Here is a 23,882-nt window from a genome sequence, read left to right on the forward strand (position 1 = left end):
CACTTCACTCCGGAAGAATCTGAACAACGAAAACAGGTTTAAGTGCTTGCTACGAGCATCAACAATGACGATTTGCTAGATCTTACAAGATTTAGTTCTGCTGCAAAGGTGGAGCGAGTGACGAGCTGGATTTTCCGATTCATAAGGAACATTAAAACGAAGGAAAGGACCTCGGGGCCACTGACAGCAGCAGAGATTGGTCGTGCCCACGTCTACTGGTTAAAGAGGGCGCAAAGCTCGGCATTTTCTTCTGAACTTGATTGCTGCGCAAGTGGACGAACATTACCTCGAAACTCCCCTTTGAAGGACTTCAAACTCTGGACCGACGACAGAGGTCTTTTGAGGATACGCGGGCGGCTCTGTTCGTCGAACATGACAGAAGACGAAAGACACCCAGTCCTGCTCCCAAAACGACATCACTACACGCAACTGATAGTGCAACGGGCCCACCGACAGCTGCTTCACTCAGGCGCCAGAGACACTCTCGTGCAACTGCGCGAAAAGTACTGGATTGTGCACGGACGCCAGTCAGTGAGAAGTGTTGTGCGGTCATGTGTTGTGTGCAAACGTTTCAGTGCGACGAGCATGGATGCGGTGACAGGACTTCTTCCACCTGACCGAACAACTAAGGCAGAGCCCTTCGAAGTGATCGGTGTTGACTTTGCCGGCCCCCTCTATGTCAAGGAGAGGGCGGTGCAAGTGAAAGCGTACATTGTACTTTTCACGTGCGCGGTGACTAGACCTGTTCATCTTGAACTCGTGTTGGACATGACAACTGAGAGTTTCTTGAGTGCTTTCCGTCGATTTGTGGCGCGTAGAGGGCTGTGCAAAATAGTTTACTCCGATAACGCCCTAGCTTTCAAACGCGCGTCGAAAGAACTCGCTGTTCTTTGGAAGACCCTGCGGCACCCTGACACATTGGCTTATTTCGCCCATTGTGGGGAGGCTTCTACGAGAGACTGGTTCGCAGTGTAAAAACGGCGCTCAAGAAAGTAATTGGACGCCGATGTCTCGGCTTCATTGAGCTGTCGACCATCCTAACAGAACTGGAAGCGGTCATAAATTCTAGGCCCCTCACCCACGTGCACGACGACCCCAACGACGGGCCCCCCTTACACCGGCCAGCTTCCTGACCGGGAAGCGTCTAACTGCTTTGCCAGCGACTGGTGACCGAGCGCTCGAACCAGACGCCAATTCTTTGCGAGCGCTGTGGGAAAACAGAAAGCGGATGCTCAACGCATTCTGGCAGGTCTGGCACAGCGAATATCTGAAACAGCTGCGCTCGGCGTATGCAACGAAGCAGGCAAAGGGGAAGGAGCCGAGGGTCGGAGACGTGGTGCTCGTACAAGAGAATCTCCCGCGCTTACTGTGGAGAGCCGGTGTCATTGTTTCGCTGTTTCCCGGCCGAGACGGGGCAATACGATCTTGTGAAGTCATGACGCCGCAGGGCAAGCATGTAAGGCGCCCCGTACAGCGACTGTACCCGCTGGAAATGTCGGAACTGTAGAATGAGCAAGCCCATTCGGCGGGGCAGTGTTGTAACTTTGCCTTTTCCCGCTCTCCCTCTTCTTCCTCGCTCCGGGTGGTCGCAACACCAAAGCCGTGCCGTAGATAACGAAAGTGGCATTGGCAGATTGATGACACTGAGGGGCGGCGACTCGCGGGAGAGGAGAGGGAGAGGGGGCTCCCCTTTTGGGGCGCGACTCGTGAGAGTGGGGATGTACGAACCAGTTGCAAAGAGAGGACCAAACCGACAGGCTGGGTTTTTCACTTTAACGGTGCCCAGCCTTTTTGTATTCCTCGGCGAAGCAGTTTTTAGAGTGCGTTTTGCCTTTGTTACTGTGTATATTAAAGACAGTTTACATTCAACGAAGACGTACAACGACTGTTTTTATGCGACAACCGCGTTGCGTCGTCAATGTAGATGCGACAAACGAGGCGTGCATTCCTGTGATGAACGTCTCGTACCAGGAACTCAACATCGAAGCCAACGAGCGGGCTGCGCGAGTAGAGGTGGACTACCTCGATAAAGAGCCGATGCAGGACATGAAATCAAGCCGTAGGGCCACGCAACCATGTTCAACGGCGAGCGCGAACGTCAAAACGGGCCCAAGCATCACACCGGAGCACCGTGAGAAACTCGATCGACTCATTGAGGAGTATCACGACTGTTTTGCTGACAGCGTCGCAGAGATTGGCCGCACCAATGCAGCGGAAATTAAGATCGAAATTACAGCCGAAGAACCTGTAAGGTATCACCCATATCGGCTTTCCTTTGTGGATAGAGAGCATGCGAAGGTGTTCACTGATCGCGGAACTGCCTTCACGAGCGCCAAGTTCAAGGCAACGTGTGACGCCTTCAGCATCAAGCACGTGAAAAACGTCACTGCGACGCCACGAGCTAATGGTCAAGTCGAGTGATACAATCGCATGATTATCCCAGCTGTCGCGAGCTTGACGAAGAACACGGACGGCAAAGACTGGGACACGACTTTACCTCTGGTGCAGTGGGGAATCAACAACATGCTTCACCAAGCTACGAAGACCACTCCATTTGGGCTGCTGTTCAACTATAGGCCACGAAACATCAACGCCGACTGTATGAATGATGCTCTTGCTGAGGAATTTGACCGTCAGGTAGAGGCCAAGCGAACATCTGTGGCCGAGAGCATTCGCGAAGACCAACGGAAACAGCAGGCAAGATACAACAAGAAACGTTCAGAAGCGCCAACTTACGAACCGGGAGATGTCGTTTTGGTCGAGTGAGAGCCTACAGCATGTGTTGAATCAAGGAAAATCAAGGTGAAATACAAAGGGCCGAACATCATCACGGTAAAACTGCCCAACGACCGATATTGCATCGGGATGCTGCTCAGTGCACGCCGCGGGAGGAGAGCATACAGCAGCATCGCTCCAGTGGACAAGCTAAAGCTGTGGGGCCAGGACGAGATAGACACGGATACTTCAGACAGTGATTCCGACCGGGACGGTCGGTAATTGCAGGACGGCCGAGTGTGCGCACTCTTGTTGTGCGAGACGGGGCTCGAAAGATGGCGCCAGGCCACGACCACTGTGCGAGCCGAGCCGGCCGGTGGCCGGAGCTGTAATGTGACACTGAAGTGAACCCCCTGTGGTGAGCGCAGGTGTGCGACTGTGCGCGGGCCCCGGGAGAAGCCAGAAGAGGGACGGCTGTGCAACTGGAGAGACGCCGTATTCTTGTCTCTCCAGCAGTTTACTTTATCTAAATAAACGTTGTTCTGTTAAAGTAACCGTTGTTTTTGCCAGTCTTTCCCTTACGTCTCCCGAATCATCTTTTGCATCTAACACAATGCTAACGGTTTAGAGCCACTTAGCCCAAACTTGGCCACCGGCAGCCATGCGTCAAACAGAGGAACACACCCCTTCGGTGTAGCCCGGGATGTCACCGGATGCCAGGTGGGCGTTGAAACGGCGAGAGTCGGCCAAGTCTCTCAGCATCACTTCACAGGCGTGCAGCTGGGCCTCGCCAAAGCGCAGCTTGAGGCACTCAAGGTAACGGACCTCACGCTCGGTGTCAGCGCACGTGCCTGACAACAGGCGGTTGGCTAGCAGCACCTGCGGTACAAAACAAGAATGAAAAATAACTGTAAGCGAAACCTCAAATGTTAAAATTTTGATTTGCAGTGCTGTGAACTTGGTTACATGGTAGCTTCATGTGGCAAGACATTTGATGAAGCCGCGCACAAAGGACACAATCACGCACATATAGAAAAGACGCAAACACAAGCGCTGGCATATATGGCGAGGTAAGAATCACTGTGCGAATTCATTTTCCATTCGCTATTTTCTTTTTCGTCTGAAATGAACATCACAGCAACATCAACCATAACAAAAAAAAAGAAAGATAGGAAAAAGAAAACACATGAAACAATTAAGGATGGGTACAGAATATCACAAACTTTAATAACCGAAAATTATAGCTGAAGGAAATTAGCCAATGTAAGTGACATTTAAAATTAAACAAAAATAGAGGAGATGAAAAGTTTCGATAATTAACAGCGTGTTTAACCTGATTACACATTAGTACATAATTTCTTTGTATACAAAATCAGCAAACTGACCTGATATTCAGATGCAAACAGCTTCTTGCTTCCGTAGATGTTCACCAGCATACTGACTATATCGGAAGTACGTGCACCTTTCGACACCTGCACTGCTGTGAAAACAGCAGAAGAACACAAAGGGCACATCTTATGAGTCTTACGGGTAGCAATGAGAGCAGAAGATGGATAATCAAGCTTCTAGGTTTGATAGTGAGTGGGAGAAATCGCAGCCCGAGAAAACAGCCAAAAGGAGTGTTTGACTTCCACCTAATTTGCTACATGTGTGTTAAGTTGGTTAAAACACATTTTCATGGCCTTTGCACAATAGTGTGAAGTGTCGTTGTGCTAGGTAATGCATGCTGTAAACTTTCTGCTAAGTTCAAGCCAGGAGCAATATGTATGCCTGAACAATACAGGCGCTGCAACTGGTCACGAGAACAACTTTTCAATATTTTTAGTATGCACACAGGGATAGAAATGAAAGGCATATTACAGGTGATGCATCTTATACCCCTATTTATGAGCGCTAACAGACAATAATGCCAAGGAAAGTATAGGAAATGTTATTAGTAGTAAATGTAAGGTAAATGTGAAGAAACAAAAGTGGACGAAAAGATAACTTGCCGTGGGCAGGGACCGAACCTGCGGCAAGTTATCTTTTCATCCACTTTTCTTTCTTCACATTTACCTTACATTTACTACTAATAACATTCCCTATACTTTCCTTGGCATTATTGTCTGTTAGCACTCATAAATATTGTGTATAACGAAGAAAGAACGAGCCCTTAAAATTAACACTTCTTTCCTTCAATCATAGCGAGGGTCTCGTTCCGGCAGACTTGATGCTTTCAGGTAGTATGCGAGGGATTATGGGTCAGCTGCCAGCTCGAAATACGTTCACGTGCTACGTGACGCCAACAGGCAGAAAAAAAGAGTGTCCAACACTCGCCGCCATGGCTACTGGCGGCGCTGACTGATGCTCCCACATTTAAATGTACATATATACCCTATAAAGTGGACGGAGGGATGGCCGCCGCGATAGCTCAGTTGGTAGAGCATCGGACGCGTTATTCGAAGGTCGCAGGTTCGGTCCCTGCCCGCGGCAAGTTATCTTTTTGTCCACTTTTCTTTCTTCACATTTACCTTACATTTACTACTAATAACATCCCCTATACTTTCCTTGGCATTATTGTCTGTTAGCGCTCATAAATAGGGGTATAACGAAGAAAAAACTAGCCCTTAAAATTAACACTTCTTTCCTTCATCTTATACCCCTGTCACACAGGGCAACTTAAGGCACTTTGAGGGAGTGCACTTCGCCGCTAGTGTCATTTGCATGCTGTCACACAGGAACGCTTAGTGACACTCACTGCAAAGTACACTTGCTGGCAAGTGCGTTCGCCAAACTCACTTCGCTGTGACGCAGTGTCTAGCCTCGGTAGCAGTGGCTTGCAATTAAATACGCTAATGCAAAATGCAGCGATCATGGTATTTTTATACCATCGATCTCGTTCTTAGGAATACTGCCATGTATTCAAACAAATCATACTATAACAAAAAACCTCGCTACTCTCGCCCTCGGGCAGTTTGCGGTCACGTCCGCTAGGGGGATGCGGGAGCACATGCCGTGCAATAGCCGCGTCCGTCGCATTGTTTACTTCCTTGCACATGTGTAAGTCAGTCATTCTTTAGTAATCTGTGATGACGTATGCCACTTCCACGAAGACAACGTGGTCCGACGCAGAGACGCGGGTGCTCATATGCCTTTGGGAGGAGCAAATGAGTACTGGCAAAACACTCTCCAAATGCCCGTCTCACTACGCGTCCCTTCTGCACTGGAGTCTGCCATTTTTGTTTTCGATTCGTCTTTGCTGATTGATATGACACTGCCTTGTCTCAGCTTGCGATGACAATGATGTCATTTGCACGCAATGTTTATTGTAAATTATGTTCATGCCTATAATATGCTATTAAACAGCGAGCATTGCTAAAAATAACAAATATGTTGCGCTACTAAACCACCAATTGCCACTGCCATCATTTCCAAAGCACACTTCTCTTTCTCGTGTAGCAACTTGCCGCCAGAGTGACACTCTGTGAGCGTAAGTGCACTCGCTCAAAATGACACTAAATTTGCCAGTGTGACCGGGGTATTAGACATGCATATTTTTTGTATCAAGCTGTTCCTTTTCACAAGCCCAACTACACTGATAATCCTGGCAGGACGTGTGTCCTCCTAAAGTCAATAGCATACCTAACACCACTTGCATCTTTTCTTATCTCTCTTTTATCAGGTGCCGACATGCGATACAGTCAACACTCGCACTATATCACAAAAAAATCAAGGAAGTTGTACGTGTAGACACAATGTTAGCCTACACTATGCACCAATGTTACGTAGGTGGTTGTTGCACAACAAGCTGAAGTAGAAATCACATGCAAGCTAGAACTCGACAATGTCCATTCCACCCAGGCAAACTGAACCTGCATTTAATTTTCTCATCCTGTAACTGTTCTATGGTCATAAATATGTTGCACGCTTTCCACATAAATTGACCAGCCACTCCGTTTTAAAATGTGCCCAAATATGCATCTCCTACCTAAGCTCTTTTGAAGTCGAACACATTGAACTGATCCATACCCTGTTCATTGCCAAGTGGGGCTGGCCGCCAGTTCTGCCAGTCTTCGTCGTCGTCATCACTCATGCAGCTGTCTTCAACAGAAATCGGTGTGAACTTGACGAGCTCCGCTTCAAGCTCCGCACAGCTGTCATCTGTCAAGTTCGAGACTATAGACCTCACCGTGTCTTCGCGTGTCCTGCCCAGAAGGAAAGAGTGGTTTGCAAACAAGACCATCATGAGAGGGCGTCCAAACAAAGCACGCAACCTAAAGTAAAGAGCTGCACATTTTCAAAGCAGCAGTAGACTGCACCGCAACACTTCTCGCAGGTTAAAAGGAGACACACCTAGCAACTATGATAGTTGGGAAGTAACAGTAAGACATCTTAAATAGACACAAAAGTACAGTTCTCAAAAGGGTGAACATGGCGTTATCAACATAAACATCACATCATTGCACAGAAAAAAATTTGTGGCACTGATGTACCGGATTTCCGGACATTATTTTTCTTCACCCGTGAGGCTTTCTCTCCTAGAAACATGCATAGTTTTCACTTCTAGCTTAATACAACTTGCCATAGCTCAAATTAAAAGGGTCATTAATAAAAAAGGGCATTGCGGGTTATACAGAACATTGTTTAGGGACAATCCACAGGACAAATAAGGTAGCAAAAGAATTAACACCTACTCACAGCCAATACTTAACATCCCTTTCATCTCTGAACTACAAAGTCACACCTCAAGTTGAAGTCATGCTTTTCAGTGTCAACAATGCCCCCAAAGAAGTGCCTTGACTGAAATATATCACACTATTTATGTTTTGTGTTTAGCAAAAGGTGCGCTTTCTGCGAGAGAAGTTCGATCTCATAATGAGGGAATGTGTACTATTGAAAAAGCTTCTTTTCATAAATTTAAACAGTCGAGTTTATTACATTTATTTTTGTAGGGCAGGGTGTATAAAAACTAACAGTTTATTAGTTCAGCCTATTCATAAAATATATTTGGGCCATTAAAGTCTTTTCTCGTTGCGGAAGGGTTCAAGAGGGAAGTGGAAAAGCAAGTCTGGTGAAGACAGCTCACCTCAAATACTTGCACACAGGCTCACAGACAAGCTGCAAAATGTATCCCGTCGGGTCAAGAACACGCAGTGCCTTGATGGCTGATATATAGGCAGTCAATATCTGGGTTGTTTCCACTCCTGGAAAAACAGGAAAGGGCGATACTGTTGTCAAAATTTTTGATGCTAAACACTATGAATCATGTAGTGTCGGGAGTCATCAAGCGCCATCTCTGACGCTCGACCGAAACAGCGAACGGCCTCGAAGATGCCCTACGGTTGCTATGCGCCGGACGGTACGGTATGTGGAGAGAGCGACGCGGCTCAGGTCTCAGGTGGCACGGGCTTCAAGTATCCAAGAGGCGCATGATCTACCCGGGGGCATTGGACGCTCGACTCGCATCGCCGTACGACGCATATAGGGCGTCGCCCAGTCATGTAGCGTTAGAGCTTTTAATAAACAGTTTTATAATTCAACTCTACAGCGCATCACTTTAGAACATGGTGTCAGAAGTTTGAGCTATGATACCTCACGTCGCCAAGTGAGTGCTCATCAAAACCTCCAGCCATGACTGAATCGGGAACTCAAAGCGATCAGCGCATCCAACTCCCACCCCCTCAAGCCTTCAGCTTCATCGCCGAGCAATGGAGTGCCTGGAAGCGAAGGTGGGAGCGTTTCCGAACCGCCAGTGGTCTTCATCACCAACCAGACACTGATCAAATCAACTCATTGATCTACATCATGGGTGACAAAGCTGAAGACGTCCTCACGGCACTTTGTCTGACAGCCGCAAACGCGAAGAAGTATGCCAAAGTCATCGAAGCCTTTGACAGTCACTTCGTCGTCAAGAAAAACATCATCTATGAGAGCACGCTCTTCAATCGCCGCATACAAGACGAAGGTGAACCAATGACAGACTTCATCACAGCTCTGCACACTTTAGCCGAGCGGTGCAACTACGGCGACTTAAAGGACGAATTAATCCGTGACAGGATTGTCGTCGGCGTGCATTACCAGAAGCTGTCGACGAAACTTCAGCTTGAACAAGACCTCACACTGGAGAAAGCAGTACTTTGCGCAAAGCAGTTCGAAGAAATCCTCAAGCAGCAACCGCATATTCATGTGGCCGGCTCCCCAGAAGGAACAGCTGCCATCGATCGTCTACATACAGCTAGCCAACCACGATGCGTCGACAGCAAGCGCAAACCAGTTGAGCAATCCCAGACTCGGCGTTCGTGCGACTGGTATGGTAAACAAGAAACTCACTCCAGAAAAGAATGTCCCGCGTCAAAAGTGTACTGTAAGAAGTGCCGCAAAAAGGGACATTTTGCCACGGTATGCTGTTCATCGCGAGTGCTTCATCTCCAATCAGGCAAGTCTCCGGAAAGTCCAAGCTTCCTGGGAGCAATCAGAAATGGTGGAACGACCCCGTGGAGAACGCAGTTGTACGTCAATGGACAGGAGGTGCAGTTTCAATTGGACACTGGTGCGGACGTATCAGCCCTGCCGGAGGATACATATCTCAACCTCAGCTCATCAGCGCCACTGCGCGAGTCTGATAAATTCCTCATCGGTCCCTCTAACGAACAGTTAGACGTGCTGGGCATGATCGAAGCAACTGTGGTTTATAAGGGAGCAACCACCTCGGAGAGATTCTACGTTGCACACAACCTCGGCGAGCCACTACTGGGCTTAGGCCTCATAGAGAAGCTCGACATATTAAGGCGGGTGAGCGATCTATCAGTTAAACACAACTGCGACGCTCTACTTGAAAGATATTTCCAACTCTTCTCTGGCCTCGGTGAAATCGAGCATTCTTTCACCATCAGACTAAAGCCAAACGCAGTACCTTTCGCCATAACCTCTCCGAGGCACATTCCCATCCCGCTGCACGACGCTGTTGAGGCTGAGCTAAAGAAGCTGGAAAATAGGGGGAGTGATAACAAACGTCCAAGATACGTCTCCTTGGTGCGCGCCAATAGTCGTCATACCCAAGGATGGTGGCGTCAGGCTCTGCGTGGACTACACCATGCTCAACAAAGGGGTACTCAGAGAGCATCACCCCATTCCAAGCGTAGAACACATGTTAGGACTTCTCGGAGGAGCGAAGTATTTCTCGAAACTAGACACGCACTCCGGATTTTACCAAATCAAGGTGGATCCAAAGTCATCTGAGCTAACCACCTTCATCACTCCTTTAGGGAGATATAAGTTTAATTAACAGGATGCCCTTTGGAATCTCATCAGCTCCAGAGCATTACCAAAGGATGATGAGTCACGTACTCAAGGGCTTGAAAGGAGTCGTGTGCCACATAGACGACGTGCTAGTGTGAGGAGAGACCAAACAGTCCCACGACGAGCGCCTTGCCCTGGTCCTCGAGCGGTTACTCAAGGCAGGTGTGTCGCTGAACAAACAGAAGTGCTCCTTCTACCAAAATAGTGTGATGTTTCTGGGTCACATCATTGATCAAAACGGCGTGCGCCCAGATGAGGGTATGATTGAAGCCATCGTTAAAATGAAGCCGCCAACCAACGTGACAGAGATCAAGCGCTTCCTCGGGATGACCAACTTCATATCTTGGTTCATTCCGAATTTCGGTGACATCGCGCATCCGCTGACAGAGCTTTTGCGCAAGTCCAACCATTTTGTCTGGGACGCCGCACAGCAGCAGGCTTTTCAAGAAATTAAAGAAGCCTTAACTTCACGACCCGTCCTAGCTCTCTATGACCCGAGGCAACGACTCATCGTCTCATCAGACGCCTCAAGCTACGGTCTGGGAGCAGTTCTGTTCCAAGAAGACCCCATGGCAATCGGCGGCCCGTAGCATACGCTTCAAAAACGTTGACCTCAGCTGAAGCAGGCTACTCTCAAATTGAGAAAGAAGCTCTTGGAATAACGTGGGCATGTGAGAAATTCAGGGACTACCTCATCGGGCTTCATTTCAAGATAGAAACTGATCACAAGCCTTTGGTGCCCATCCTTTCCACTAAACCCATCGACAGCCTAACACCCAGACTTCAGCGTCTTCGTCTACGCATGATGCGGTATGACTACGAGACCACGTTTATACCAGGCAAGCAGCTCATCACAGCCGATGCTCTCTCTCGTCAGCCACTCGCAACGCAGGACTCCGGAAACATCTCAGGCGAAGTATCAACCTACGCAAGTGTCGTAGTGAGCCTTTTGTCGTCGGATGTGGCAAGCCTAGAGAAAGTTGCCATGGCACAGAAGCGTGATCCGACATGTAAAGCTATAGAAGCCTTCACGAGAAACGGGTGGCCAGCGCACAAGAGCAAAACTCCGAAAGACTGCCGTGAGTACTGGCAATTCAAGCATGAACTCACAGTACACGACGGCGTCCTACTAAGGGGCAATCGGCTTATCATTCCTCAATGTTTACGGAAGGCAACACTGAACGCCTTGCACGAGGGGTATGAGGGAGAAGTCAAGTGCTCGCGACTTGCCCGACAAACGTGCTGGTGGCCTGGGATCACAAGGGACGTCAAAGACTTGATAGAAAAGTGTCCCAACTGCATAGAGCATCGACAACAAAGGAGCAAACCGTTAATGCCGACGGCACTTCCAAACCGACCCTGGGAGCGGCTCGGTGTCGATCTCTTCTACGCGAAAGGTTCCACATATCTTAGTGGCTGACTGTTACTCGCGCTGCTTCGAGATTGCGCTCCTCGAAGATGAGCGGCCTGCAACAAGCATACAGAAGATGAAATCAATCTTCGCGCGCCACGGCATTCCAGATACTGTTGTAACTGACAATGGGCCACAGTTTCAACCCTGCAATACATCCGAGTTTTCGAAATTCGCGAGAGAGTGGGAATTTAAACACGTGACATCAAGCCCGACGTACCCACAGAGCAACGGATTCGCCGAGGCGGCCGTGAAAATTGCAAAACAGAAGATAGCCAAGGCAGCTGACCCCTACAAGGCTCTTCTGGCGTACCGTGCAACACCTCTAGAGAACGGCTATAGCACAGCAGAGCTACTTTTCGGCCGGCGTGTTCGCACCACAGTTCCTATTTCTCCACACATGCTGAAGCCGACGCTCGCAGACAGTCAACGACATCAAAAGACCGAGCAAGGAATCAAACAGCGCCAGGAAAGGAACTACAATCGTCGCTGCGGTGTCCGTCGTTTACCAGTCCTGAATCCAGGGCAGCAAGTGTGGATAAAAGACCTCAAACGCAGAGGTGCCGTCCTGAGACAGGCTGACTCGCCATGCTCATACTGGATCCAATGCGAAACGGGCACTGTCCGCCGCAACGGAAGACACCTCGTCAAAAACAGCGCAGGTGTGGCGTTAGACAATCATCCGGCATCACTGGACATGCCATCTCGTCTGTCTGCTCAGGCACCAGGCATGAAGCAACCGGGAACGACGCAGTCAACACCGACCGCGCCATCACCCTACGTCACCGCGCATGGGAGAACTGTGCGCCCTCCTGCACGGTTCCGTAACTGAAGGGGGGAGATGTAGTGTCGGGGACTTTAGTGTCGGGAGTCATCAAGCGCCATCTCTGACGCTCGACCGAAACAGCGAACGGCCTCGAAGATGCCCTACGGTTGGTATGCGCCGGACGGTACGGTATGTGGAGAGAGCGACGCGGCTCAGGTCTCAGGTGGCACGGGCTTCAAGTATCCGAGAGGTGCGTGATCTACCCGGGGGCATTGGACGCTCGACTCGCATCGCAGTACGACGCATATAGGGCGTCGCCCAGTCATGTAGCGTTAGAGCTTTTAATAAACAGTTTTATAATTCAACTCTACAGCGCATCACTATAGAACAAATCACACACACCAGTGCAGCAAGGCAGTTGTGCTCAAATACCCAAAAAGTACAGAGCCTAATAAATTAGATGTTTTTGCATATTCAGAACAAGAGGCAAATTAACTTTGGCTGAAGGTACTATAAACAGCATAAAAAGAAATGTAGTTTACACTTTTAGAGAGAACAAATTGTGGTGCAATGCTGTTGATGGCAGCATAGTGTCTACTAATCTTGTATGTTGTTGTGATGGCATACTACTTATCCAAGATGTTACACAATTTTTAAATATTTTTACAGCAGACATGAAATCAAAATTTTGTGCCTAAATGCCGTATAAAAGATCACATACTAAAAGTGCAATGACCTGCATAAAACACATGGCCATGACCATGACCTGCACAAAACACACAGTTGTTGAAGAAGTGCACACAAATTATGGGATGCAAACACTAGGCTGCGAAATTATGAGGTCATGTAATGAGCATCCTGCAATAATTGGACTGAAATGATCATGCACCAACTCTCGAAACTTTAAACTGAAAATTCAGTCCTTTTTCAAAATTTAGGACATTCTCCAAGTTTGATCTCGATTAGGTGAACTGCAGTTTCCCATATGTGTGTATATATATATATCTAGGGATACATAATTATATGTGCATGTGTATGTATATATACATAAGTTCATGTATATTGTAGTCATTCTTAAGCCCTTATTTGTTTATTTATTTTGTATTTACCTGTACTTAATTTCAGCAACTATGCAACATTGGCATGTGCTTCATACTAGTACCTGTCACTGTATAGTATAAAACTGTACAACTTAAAAACTTAAAACTGTTTTGTGGCCAGGTTAACCACTGTTTTGGTAATGTTGTATATTTTTGAGTATTTTGATCATGTATAGCTAAGCAAGCACTGCTGCTGCTACGCCCAGCATGAGCAGGGCCACGATTACTCTACGATGCTCATGAGTACTCTAATCTCTAAGTTCACTTGTGTTGAATGAACAAATGTTCTTCCAAGTCCGCTGAAATGTGAAACACTCATTTTTGAGCTCTGTCCACCTTTCTTGCACTCCACCTGCCTGAAAATCCTAGCACACATCAGTGACAAACACAATATTTAAAATAAATACTATAACCATAAGTTCATTTGTGGATGGTTGCTTCATTGTTCATGTAACAGCTGCAGGTGAATATAAAATTAGATCAGTTTACGCTTGGCAGCTCTTGAAAGTGGTATCTGTAATTTTCCCTCCAACATCACCAGTCCAACACACCAGAATTGTTAGTTACACATCTATTTCAATCTTCCACTGTATAACAGTGAGTGCCGCCAGTATACCAATAACATTGCTCCTCTATAGCTATGATAAGTTGTAGAAACACTGTCAGTAAAAACAACAACAAAAGTTTCACAGGCATTTGCCAATCTGAACATGTGATACACCAAAGACATTCTTTGAACTGAACGCCATGCCTCAAGTAGGTTAACTACATCACAGACCATCAGCCAGTGGCCACATGGATTTGAAATTGTGCAACACTACTATGTATTTGAATATCACTTCTGCGGACTCCCGCAAGGTGGCGGAAGGGCTAAGAAAGGGAAAATAGACAACCACCCATTTGTAGCACGAAGCCACAAGGAAATCCATTAGGAAATCCATGCTTAATTATATGCTCGTATGTTACGGCCGGAGGCAGTTTTGATTTCGAAGAGCATTTGGTGGTCCCGTGACGTAATCGGCCTACTCGTTAACAAATACCATCAGGTGACTGTGAGAGCCAGTGACATCACTGGCCAGCTTCTGCCATGTTGTCAGCGCTGCTGTTTCGTCTGCTGTGTTGAGCGTTGCGAGTGCTTGTTTCCTCAATCGTCAAATAACGTTTCTTATCTAGTGCGGTGATGGACAAAAGAGCTGGGAGGAGTGTAAAAATCAGTCATAAAAGCTCGATTCACTTCACGAATCTGGCCGGTGGCTGTGATTTTGTTCTTGTCATCTAATCTAGGATCTAGGCTTTAATATCTTTGTGGCAGGCCACAGCAAAATTTGCACAGAAATAAGATGTCTTGTTTCCGGACTAACAGCAGTTAAACTGAAAGCAGAAAGAGTTTCCTAATATCCAAGGACATACCTGGATGCAAGAGTCTCCTTTCCATGGAGCTCTTTAAAGAATGAATAACTTTCGACTTTAGGTCTGTCCTTTCAAGGCAATCCTTCAGGTCTTCCAGGGCAGCTTGAGATTCGGGAAACTCTATGATAATGTTGAAGAGCTGGTCCACACGGGCCATGACATAGGTGTCGTACAAGAAATACCGCAGGTGGTCCTAGACAAACGGACAGGTTATATTGCATGACTCAGCAGCAAAATGTGTTGCTTGACAAAGCAGGAGTGAGAAAAAGGAGCGTACCTCTAGAGACCTAAGTGCTGCATCTGTCTCGGGCCCAGTTTCGTATTTGTACAGCAATCGGAACCACTCCATCACGGTTGTGGTAAGCCACTAAACAGAGAGAACGTAACATCGCAAGTGTAAATAAATCAACCCCTAGAAAAAAAAAATCCTCAGCTCAGAGACACACAAGAAGGAAATTACCTAGCACAGAATTTTCACTGATACTACAGGTAAGTGAATGAGCAAAAAACTTCCGTGCACCCGCAAACTGGCGGAAGCACATCACAGTGAGAAATGTGAAGATGCGGTGGCCATTATCCTTGTCAGCAAAGGAAGAAAGTGTATTTTCTGGATAACAAACAATTTCGTGAATGTTGAGTTCTCAGAATTTTCCTGCTCTCTATTGCAATCTTTTTTTTTTTCCTACTTGCTTTGTTATCTTGTTCATGCACATGCACTATAGTATATTGCAACAAGCATATTTCCTTAAATAGTGTTGCCATGACACTTCGCGAAGAATTGCTAAAGTAACGCAGCCTCAGCTGAAAACCGACCGAACGCAAATGGCACAAAGCTGTGGAAGATGTGTTTCATGTGTATGTGTCCATGTACGTATGTTTTGAATCCCCTGCCTTTGTAATAAATGCTCAAGTCTTAGATGGCACCCGTCATGTATTTTTTTTATTGTGTTGTTTTTTATTGTGTTTATTGTATCCTGCACACACTGATCAGCATGAAATCACATTTGGCTCGTGAAATTGTCTGTAGAAGTTGGAAGGCAATGTCGCCACACAACGGTAAGTGCTTGCATATGTCAATTAGAGGGGCAAATGCACTCTGTTTGTGAATGCTTTCATTACCTTCTCCAGATTATCCAAGAATCTGCTTTCAAAGTTGCCCCTGCAGGTGCTTTGTATGTGCTTTTCTATGTACTTGTATGCAACCGTTGAAACGGCATCTCGGACGACAGCATCTAGCAAGCGAAGATCGTGCCTACAAACAAAAAACACAGAGGTGCAGGTGGTAGCTTATCGTAACAGCACAGCACGAGGCTAAGCACTGGAGTGTGAAGTTTTAGGGGACTGCAATTACTGAATGTACTCACAATTTCTTGTTAATATTCTCGAAGTCATCAAGAAGGAGCGAGCATTCACAGTTGTCAGCGTCAAGCTCACACCCGGTGCATTCGTATTGATCGTTTCCATCATCTTCCCCTATGAGGAAAAGAGGCATTCAAATATTTTATTACTTGAAAAAGCATGGCAGCAATGACCAATTTCAGTTTTATCTGTCTGAGGGATCATGACGACCTCAGCTCGTAAAGAGTGATTGTTACTTCTCGACTTACAACAATGCCCGAACGCCTTAAAATGACAGTTTTTCAGATCACAATGTAAGTGCCGATAAACATTCTATAATCATCGCACTTGTTGCAGTTTATTGTACACAGTGTAGCTAGAGTATTGACTCACAACACGAAATCCAATCAATTGAGGAGCATGTAAATTACAAAGAATGGCTTCACAGTTATCGGGTGCATAACCCGATAACATTATTTTAATTGTACTATGGAATGAAAACACTGTCAGAGTGGCTAAATAATAAACTGTTTTGCTTAAATCAAGAGGACTGACCCGAGCTGCCATAAGTGAGACAGTCTCGTTGAATGATTTAATATCATTGATCGGTAGTGATCTGCACAGTGTGTTCAGAAAGTGCTGCCCCTGGTCAACAACCACAGCTTTCCTGCAACACAACCATACAAAACTGCCTCCACTGCATAAGCCTTTTTGCAACAAGGCATTTGATGCTTCAATAGCTTGCGATACTCAACTTTGAATAAAAAACTCCAAGATAAAATCGGAAAGTTTACCTGATTCATCCTCAAAATCTTGAGGGTCTCCACAATCTTATCTGCTTCATGCAGGCAATGTACAGAGAAGGTGCACAATATGCCAATTTTGACAAAAACATTTAGAACATTCATGAAAGTAAAGGCATGGCAAGCCGTCATGGAATAGCGCTTCCCGCAGGCACAGGTTGCTTACTGTGTTCTTTTGATCATTAGCCTGTACAAAACGAGCTACCATACTAAACAAGATACAGTGATGTGCCACTCTATGCAATACCAGACCATCAATATTTTAGTGGCATGAAGCATTTCGCGAACTTGGATCACTCGTTGAACTAAAACCCTATTGAAGCAACTACACCATAATTACATGCCCATAAACGTCAATTTATGGTTGGGGGTATTACGTCCCAAAACCTCGATATGATTGTGGGGAACGCCGTAGTGGAGGGCTCTGGAAATTTCAACCACTTGGGGTTCTTCAACAAGAAGCTAAATATAAGTACACAGGCCTCAAGCATTTTCGCCTACAGTGAAAAAGCGGCCACCGCCCATAAAAGTCAGTTTTCCAAGCCCAAGGAAAAATAGAAGCAAAGCACAGCACTGAAGAAGTTACCTGCAACATGATGAAATGCCCGGAATGCAGCAGAGTAAAACTTCAACAAGACTTGGTTGAACTCTGGTGGCACAGACAGCTGCAATGCTTCCTGCAGACTATCGTACACAGAGTCTAAAATAGAGCATCGAGGAGCTGTGACGGCTTCTGTTGCATCGTCGCCGCCCTGCCTTACTTGCGTGGAGGCGATGAATTGGGCACTTGACAGGCACTTTTCTATTGTCGCGTGCAATTCGGTAACCGCTCTTCTAAAAGTGGCCTGAAAGAACGAGCAGTTGCATCCATGTCAGAACACAAAGCCAGCGAAACTTGATCGATGCATACTATGCACAGCCACTGGCGTGGACGGGTGGGAGAGGTGTCAATCCCCACCCCACCCGAGATTTTTCGATTTTGCATGTGTACATATTGTCACGTGGCCGTGACGTTGAAGGCAGCAGTCGGTGTGTTCCAAGACGAAACTCTTTTTTTCGGGCGAACTCGTGCCCAGAGAAATGAACTGTTAAAGTACAAGCAATACACGCTGTACATGTACACTGATAGCGGCAAGCACTGTCGTCGGTAATCTGATCTGCGCTAAGGCTCGTCGGCATTTATACATGTGGCATCGAACATTCCAGCCTCATCGTTGGTGGCCGCGTCAGTTCCAGAATAAACTACACTGTTCTCGTTGTGCGCTCAAGCTTATCAGAAGATTCTAAAATAATCTGGAAGGTTCCCAGACACTCTGGCGCGGTTCGCGCAAGGTAGTGCTTATGCGTGTAACGGACCGATTACATAAAAACAGAAAAAGAAGCGCGCGTGGCAATGTACACGCACATATACAAACGCACTCGTGAACATGCATAAAGGGTGGTTGAACCACCCTCCCCGAAAAAAATTTCTGGCTACGCTGTTGGGCCCAGCGTACACTGACCCTTGTATCCTTCAGGTTCGACTTGGGCACTGACTTGAAACTGGACCAAAACCTCGGGATGATGTCCCGTCGCAGTTGCTTGTCGTACTCGTGCAAGAACCAAGGTGCCAAGACGGAAGCTACTTCCTTTCGCTGCAGCAAGTTCGCGACGGCATCAGCCTTCTCCTGATTTATGGATTCACCGGCCTGTAAAAATTTTCATTCTAAATTATTACGGAGTAAGAACTACACGGATCGACAATAAGTATGCGAAACGTACCTCGTGAAACATTACGAACCGCTCAACGATCGACCAAACATCCGTCGTCATTTCTTGAATCGCCATCGCATCGGCTTCGCGTGATAACGATATGCTCAGGAAGTCTTAACGATGGACGTCGCCAGTTCCAGACATCGTCCGCAAGCGCAGGAAAAGCAAACCGATTGAGCTGCAGTCCGTACCAGCCGCCGTAAAATCAACAAACCAAAACTACCAAAACAAAGCCGCGCATGTGGATTCGGATTGGCTGAATACAGCTCACGTGTAGAACTTAAACGGCGTAGGCGTAAAATGTTAATAGATAGAAATGTAGACGCAAATAATGCGTACTAAAAAGAAACTAGCTGAGGAAAAATAAATATAATTATTACTGAAGACTAACGGTGAACACCCTGCACGACACGACGGCCAACCACAGCGGGAGCGGGACAATGGCACCGGAGCTTTATTGGCTTTATCTGCCCTTATGCTAGTCACTGTGCAGGGTTGCCAGGTTGGGCTATAAATAGCCAAATTGGGCTACATTTTTGTGGACTTGGCGGGATATTTTGTCGTTGGCTATTTGGCTACTTTTGGGCTGTTACCTGCCTTCGCTTCAAACGCTTGTTTTCCAGTGCCCTTTCTCCTCTTTAGTGGTCGTTGTGCCTCATGTTCGTTGTGAATCAAGTGTTTACGTACACAGTTATCTTTATTTCACTCTTTCTACTATCCTTTACCTGTGTGTTTGCATTCTTTAGGTATCAGCAGCCTCCACCAGACAATTACGGTAGTCAGTATCTATTCCTTGCCTTTTATGGCGAAGCTTCCTTTGCCGGGTTTCGCGATGCTGCTAAGTTGTTCCTTCTCATGGCGAATAAATTTGTGGATTTAAATATAAAGTGTACATGATAGCACGCACGAAGTAACTTGGAGCCTCGTAACGTTTTTCTGTGCTATACCTACTATCACCAGATTTTACGCATCACCGTTGATTTTAAAGGTTATAATTTACCGCTTTACTTTAGCTTAGCTTGATATGGATTCCAACTTATGCTCTGAATGTGATCCGCATCATTTAGCTTTAGTTATTTGCTTTAAACCACGGCCGCTACATAAAAAAACGTAGTGGCCATGAAATACCAAACGAGCAATTACTAAAAACATTCATCTCCTCCATGGGGTTCTCCATTCCTTTGACTACAATCCTCACATTGTGTCGTCACTTCAAAGAAAACAAATTAATAAAGAGCAACAAGAAAACAGAAATTCTAGCAAATAAAGTGACATTTCCGTTCTATTTCTACTACCTGCACCACACACGCGATCTTGCAAGCAGCAGCACAATTGGAGACATGTATAAACTCTCTGTGTATAAATTATAATAAATAGAAACCTTTTTTCTATATTTGCTCTCTTTGGCTATTTTGGGCTATTTTTTATTAATTACGTTTGGCTACTTTTGGGCTATTAACGGACGGAAATTTGGCGGGTAGCTCTCCGAGTACCTGGCAACCCTGTCACTGTGGGTAAGCGCTCGCTTTGCGTTGTTGGGAAAGTTAGCGTGCTTGTATTCCATCGCCGGCTGCGAAAGCTTTCGTGTAGTCATTCCCGACACAGTAAACCAAAATGAGCAAGGCACACCCTCCAGAGCTGAAGAAGTAAGTTACATGTGTCGTTTGAAACTGCGTGGCCTGCTTAATGCGTGTGCATTCATTGTTCGCCGGTAACAGATCGGCGTTCCGTGATATGCGCCTACTGTTAATTAAACCTAAGCTGTTTACAGCTTGTCTAGTTTATGCTTGTAATTGTTCTGTCTTTTCATGCTGACTTCCTCTTTCATTTCAGGTACATGGACAAGAAGCTGTCGCGTAAGTTTTCTTTAACGTCACGTCGCTTGAAGCGCGATCTGTCACTACACGGGCCGCGCGCGTTTGTCTTGCGAATGGTTTGCCACACCGGTCGGTGTAGACAAAACTCATCAAGATTTTAATAAAGTTTTAGGCAGTTAATAATGTTTAGAAACCGCTCTGAACTTGATTGTACCGTCTGGGGTTCTTACGTTCTGCCAAAGCAACGTCCTCAAGCTTCGCATTCTGGCTGCCACGTTTGGGATTCGAACACGCTACCTCGCAATCCGGCACTTGGATACTGCTGCTTGTGAATGTCGATTAATTGAACCCGAGTGCAAATCTGAAACAAAATGCATTGCGTTCTTTCGATTACCGTGATTTTTTGTTTTAAGATAGTTGCACTGCTTGGAGTTGTCTGCGTACATTAGAATACCGTGGACGCGAGGACCAAAGAAAAGTAATGATGCATGACGATTGAAACGAACGTTCTTGTATGTGTACTCTGACACACGGACGAAGAATAGACACACGGAGCTTCTACCTTCGACACACTTTGCTTTTCGTCCGTGTTTCAGAGTGCGCTGTAAGCTATAATGGATCTTCACCAACTAGCTCGATCAAAAATCTTGCTTGTATGAGAAATTTGCTAACCAGGAGCCACAGACAGGATAATAGATCTGCAAGTCAAAGATACAATGGCACCCATAGTACAGATGTGCCTACTTTTTCCAGTTCAGTAAATTGCCAGGGGTTATGTAAGTAATTCTGCTGGATATCCGGCAAAGATGTTTTGCTTTTTATTTAGGGCCATTGTCTTTCTGTGCTTATGTAACGTACGAATCTCCTTTGCCCAGCAAGCCAATTGATCAGTGAACGCCCCCTTAATTGTTGCTCTTATTCTCCTCAATACCCGCTTTCTGTAATCCTTGTGGCATTTGCGAACATTCAAATAGAATCTCGGCACCATTGGAATGTGGCTTTCCCTTCAAGGTGGCAGAGATACGTAGATGTTGGTGCACTTCAGCTTGTCCATATGCATAAGGTATTGTCTTTACGGTATACCGGATTACCAAGGAGCTTTTGCATTGTCAGCATTGGTAACAATATCTGGTGACACTGTGTACAACAATGCGTTAAAGGTTCATTGTAGGGTATAAAACTCCACAAACACAAACAAAAGGAAGAAACACAATGCATTGCTTCTTTCGTGCTTGTTTGTTTTCATGCTGTTTTGTACTTTACGATGAATCCTAACCAAGTGGCCCAACTTGCAGTCTTACAACACGTTAGAGTTCTTACACTACTTGGCAGTTCTTATGAACAAAAAGTCGGAACTGAACTTTGAAGATTGTATAGCCGCTGGCACTTTACTCCCAGTATCCCACGAAGAGTAAATAAAGGAAAGAACGGGACTTTTAAGGGCTTGTTTTTCTTTTGTTAGAACAATATTAATGAGAACTAACAGACAATAATGCCAAGGAAAGTGTAGGGGGTGTTATTTGTAGTAATTAGAATATAAATGTGAAAAAAGTAAAGTGGACGAAAAGATAACTTGCCGCCCGCAGGGACCGAACCTACGACATCTCCAAATCTGTCTGTTAGTTGTCTGTTAGTTCTCACTAATAAAGAGTAAATAGTCACTTGGCTACTGCTGCGTGTAAATATAGATGAACTGAACCTAAGTTACCGAAGAATATGGGGACAATTGCCACAAACAAGAAAAACTTCTTCGCTGAGTAGCCATCTGTAGGGACAAGCAGACACTTGATTTATACACGATCCATGCCCTTACAGTGAATAATGCATGTATTTGCAATGCCTACCTCACAGGTAAAGAATCCAATGTATAAAAGCATCTCCAAACCTTTGTACAGTGAGAGATTTGGAATTTTCCTGATATCACAACTACATCTTTAACTAATACCCATGTATTTGTCAGAGGATAAATTATTCTAAAATTGGTGTGCCAACATATACAGGTCAACTTTATGACTTTGTGCCAGCATGTTCTTGATAGCAGCAGCAGTGGAACTTTCGTGGGCTGAATTTTCAACAGCAGTGACCAGAATTTTAATACAGGCGAAGTGCAGAAATGCCAGCATGAGATCAGAACTATAGAAACATAAACAAACCATGTTCAGCATAACAATACTAAGGTAGAGCATCAAGGAACTCAAGAAGATTAGCAGCTTCTAAAAATATGGAGGCTGAATCTGATCCTATCACTGGTTTCGATGACGAATCCCATGTTGGTCCTGGTTTAGAAACTTCTATTGCAGCCTGCAACTAGGTGTGGAAGCCTCTCTTTCTGGCTAAACTGAGATCCTTCCGAATGGCTGTTAGCTGGACCTTATGGTGGTATGATAAACTAAAGAAGAACGAGACTAAGATAGGGGGAACAGATGACTAAGGCTTTCACTACCAACTAAAGTTTACTAGGCAGTAGTGCAAGATATAGGCAAAAATATCTGTGAAAGAGCCAGAAGTATCTACATAAAAAATGATGTACGTAAATTCTGGATCCAGACATTCATGACGTGCATAGGAGAGGACTGGGGTCAAGCGTTGAACGCTGTAACCGTGTTTTCTGTGTCTTGTGTCTTAGACCGGTTCTTGCATTGCTTATGATATCTTCAAGAACACACAGTATATTCTTGATGAATTCTATCTATTCTAAATTTGTGAGTCAGCATACGTAGTACCTTAATGAGGTAAACGAATTATATACATGTTTGCTCACTTGCCTTCTTTCTTTTTGGAGCTGGTGCACAGTAGATTGCTTGTTTCTCATCCGTAGTGAGGCTCAATGGAAGTCGTGTTGTCACTGGGATCCTGCGAGGTTTTGACCCGTTCATGAACCTTGTCCTGGACGAGACCGTTGAGGAAACGAAGGGAGGAGAGAAGCACAACATTGGCATGGTGGTAAGTATTCCACGTGTGCGGAATTTTGGTTTTGATTCTGACGAGTGCTTGCGTTGTACCATCTCGCAGGTTGTCAGGGGAAACAGCATCGTCCTCCTTGAGAGCCAAGACAGAATAGGCTGACACCATGGATCTGGGACAGCCTCTTGCAGCCATGCATTCCCACCGCATTCTTGTCATTCACATTGTTGCATTATTACCCTGTCAATAAAGATGCCATAAAACCGAGATTTGTGACCCTTCTTTTTTGTTGTGTGCACAACCTGAAACAAGGTGGCTTGAAGACAAGGAACGTTTAGTGCGGAGGCAGAAATGCATCTACCCGGCCACGGCCGCCGCATTTCAATGGGAGCAAAAGGCAAGGAACACCTGTATGCTTATAGTTAGGATTTAGGCACGTTACAGAACCACAGATGGTCGAAATTAACCAGCAGTCGCCCAATACGGCATTCCTTGTAATAATATTCTGGTCATGTGAAACTCCAGCAATAATAATTATTACAATAAGTGCAGGTGAACGTGGAGTTTATTGCGCTTGGAATGTGCACT

General features: G+C 45.9%; 2 protein-coding genes across 3 annotated transcripts in view; one reads left to right on the forward strand and one right to left on the reverse strand.

The window, feature by feature from the left end:
* Positions 1-18,793, reverse strand: part of LOC119394111 (anaphase-promoting complex subunit 2) — a 43,224-nt gene extending 24,431 nt beyond the window's left edge. Inside the window, exons 1-11 of one of the 2 annotated variants that reach the window (XM_037661358.2) lie at positions 18,583-18,793; positions 18,324-18,509; positions 17,408-17,666; positions 16,045-16,153; positions 15,800-15,932; positions 14,958-15,047; positions 14,681-14,873; positions 7,781-7,898; positions 6,724-6,899; positions 4,101-4,192; positions 3,400-3,594 (exon numbers count right to left, since the gene is read on the reverse strand). In XM_037661358.2, coding sequence (XP_037517286.1) covers positions 3,400-3,594; positions 4,101-4,192; positions 6,724-6,899; positions 7,781-7,898; positions 14,681-14,873; positions 14,958-15,047; positions 15,800-15,932; positions 16,045-16,153; positions 17,408-17,666; positions 18,324-18,509; positions 18,583-18,648 — 1,617 coding nt within the window. In that variant the 5' untranslated portion in view covers positions 18,649-18,793. Of the gene's footprint in view, positions 1-3,399; positions 3,595-4,100; positions 4,196-6,723; positions 6,900-7,780; positions 7,899-14,680; positions 14,874-14,957; positions 15,048-15,799; positions 15,933-16,044; positions 16,154-17,407; positions 17,667-18,323; positions 18,510-18,582 lie in introns of both variants that reach the window. The other variant, XM_037661357.2, reaches the window with a different exon arrangement.
* A 1,284-nt stretch (positions 18,794-20,077) lies between these two features.
* Positions 20,078-23,532, forward strand: LOC119394112 (probable small nuclear ribonucleoprotein G). Its single transcript, XM_037661359.2, has 4 exons — positions 20,078-20,219; positions 20,407-20,429; positions 23,209-23,333; positions 23,403-23,532. The coding sequence occupies exons 1-4, from the start codon at positions 20,188-20,190 to the stop codon at positions 23,454-23,456; spliced, it is 234 nt and encodes a 77-aa protein (XP_037517287.1). The 5' UTR covers positions 20,078-20,187; the 3' UTR covers positions 23,457-23,532.
* Positions 23,533-23,882: the final 350 nt, after the last annotated feature.

The sequence above is a fragment of the Rhipicephalus sanguineus genome, chromosome 5 (assembly GCF_013339695.2).
Source record: "Rhipicephalus sanguineus isolate Rsan-2018 chromosome 5, BIME_Rsan_1.4, whole genome shotgun sequence".
Taxonomy (NCBI): domain Eukaryota; kingdom Metazoa; phylum Arthropoda; class Arachnida; order Ixodida; family Ixodidae; genus Rhipicephalus; species Rhipicephalus sanguineus.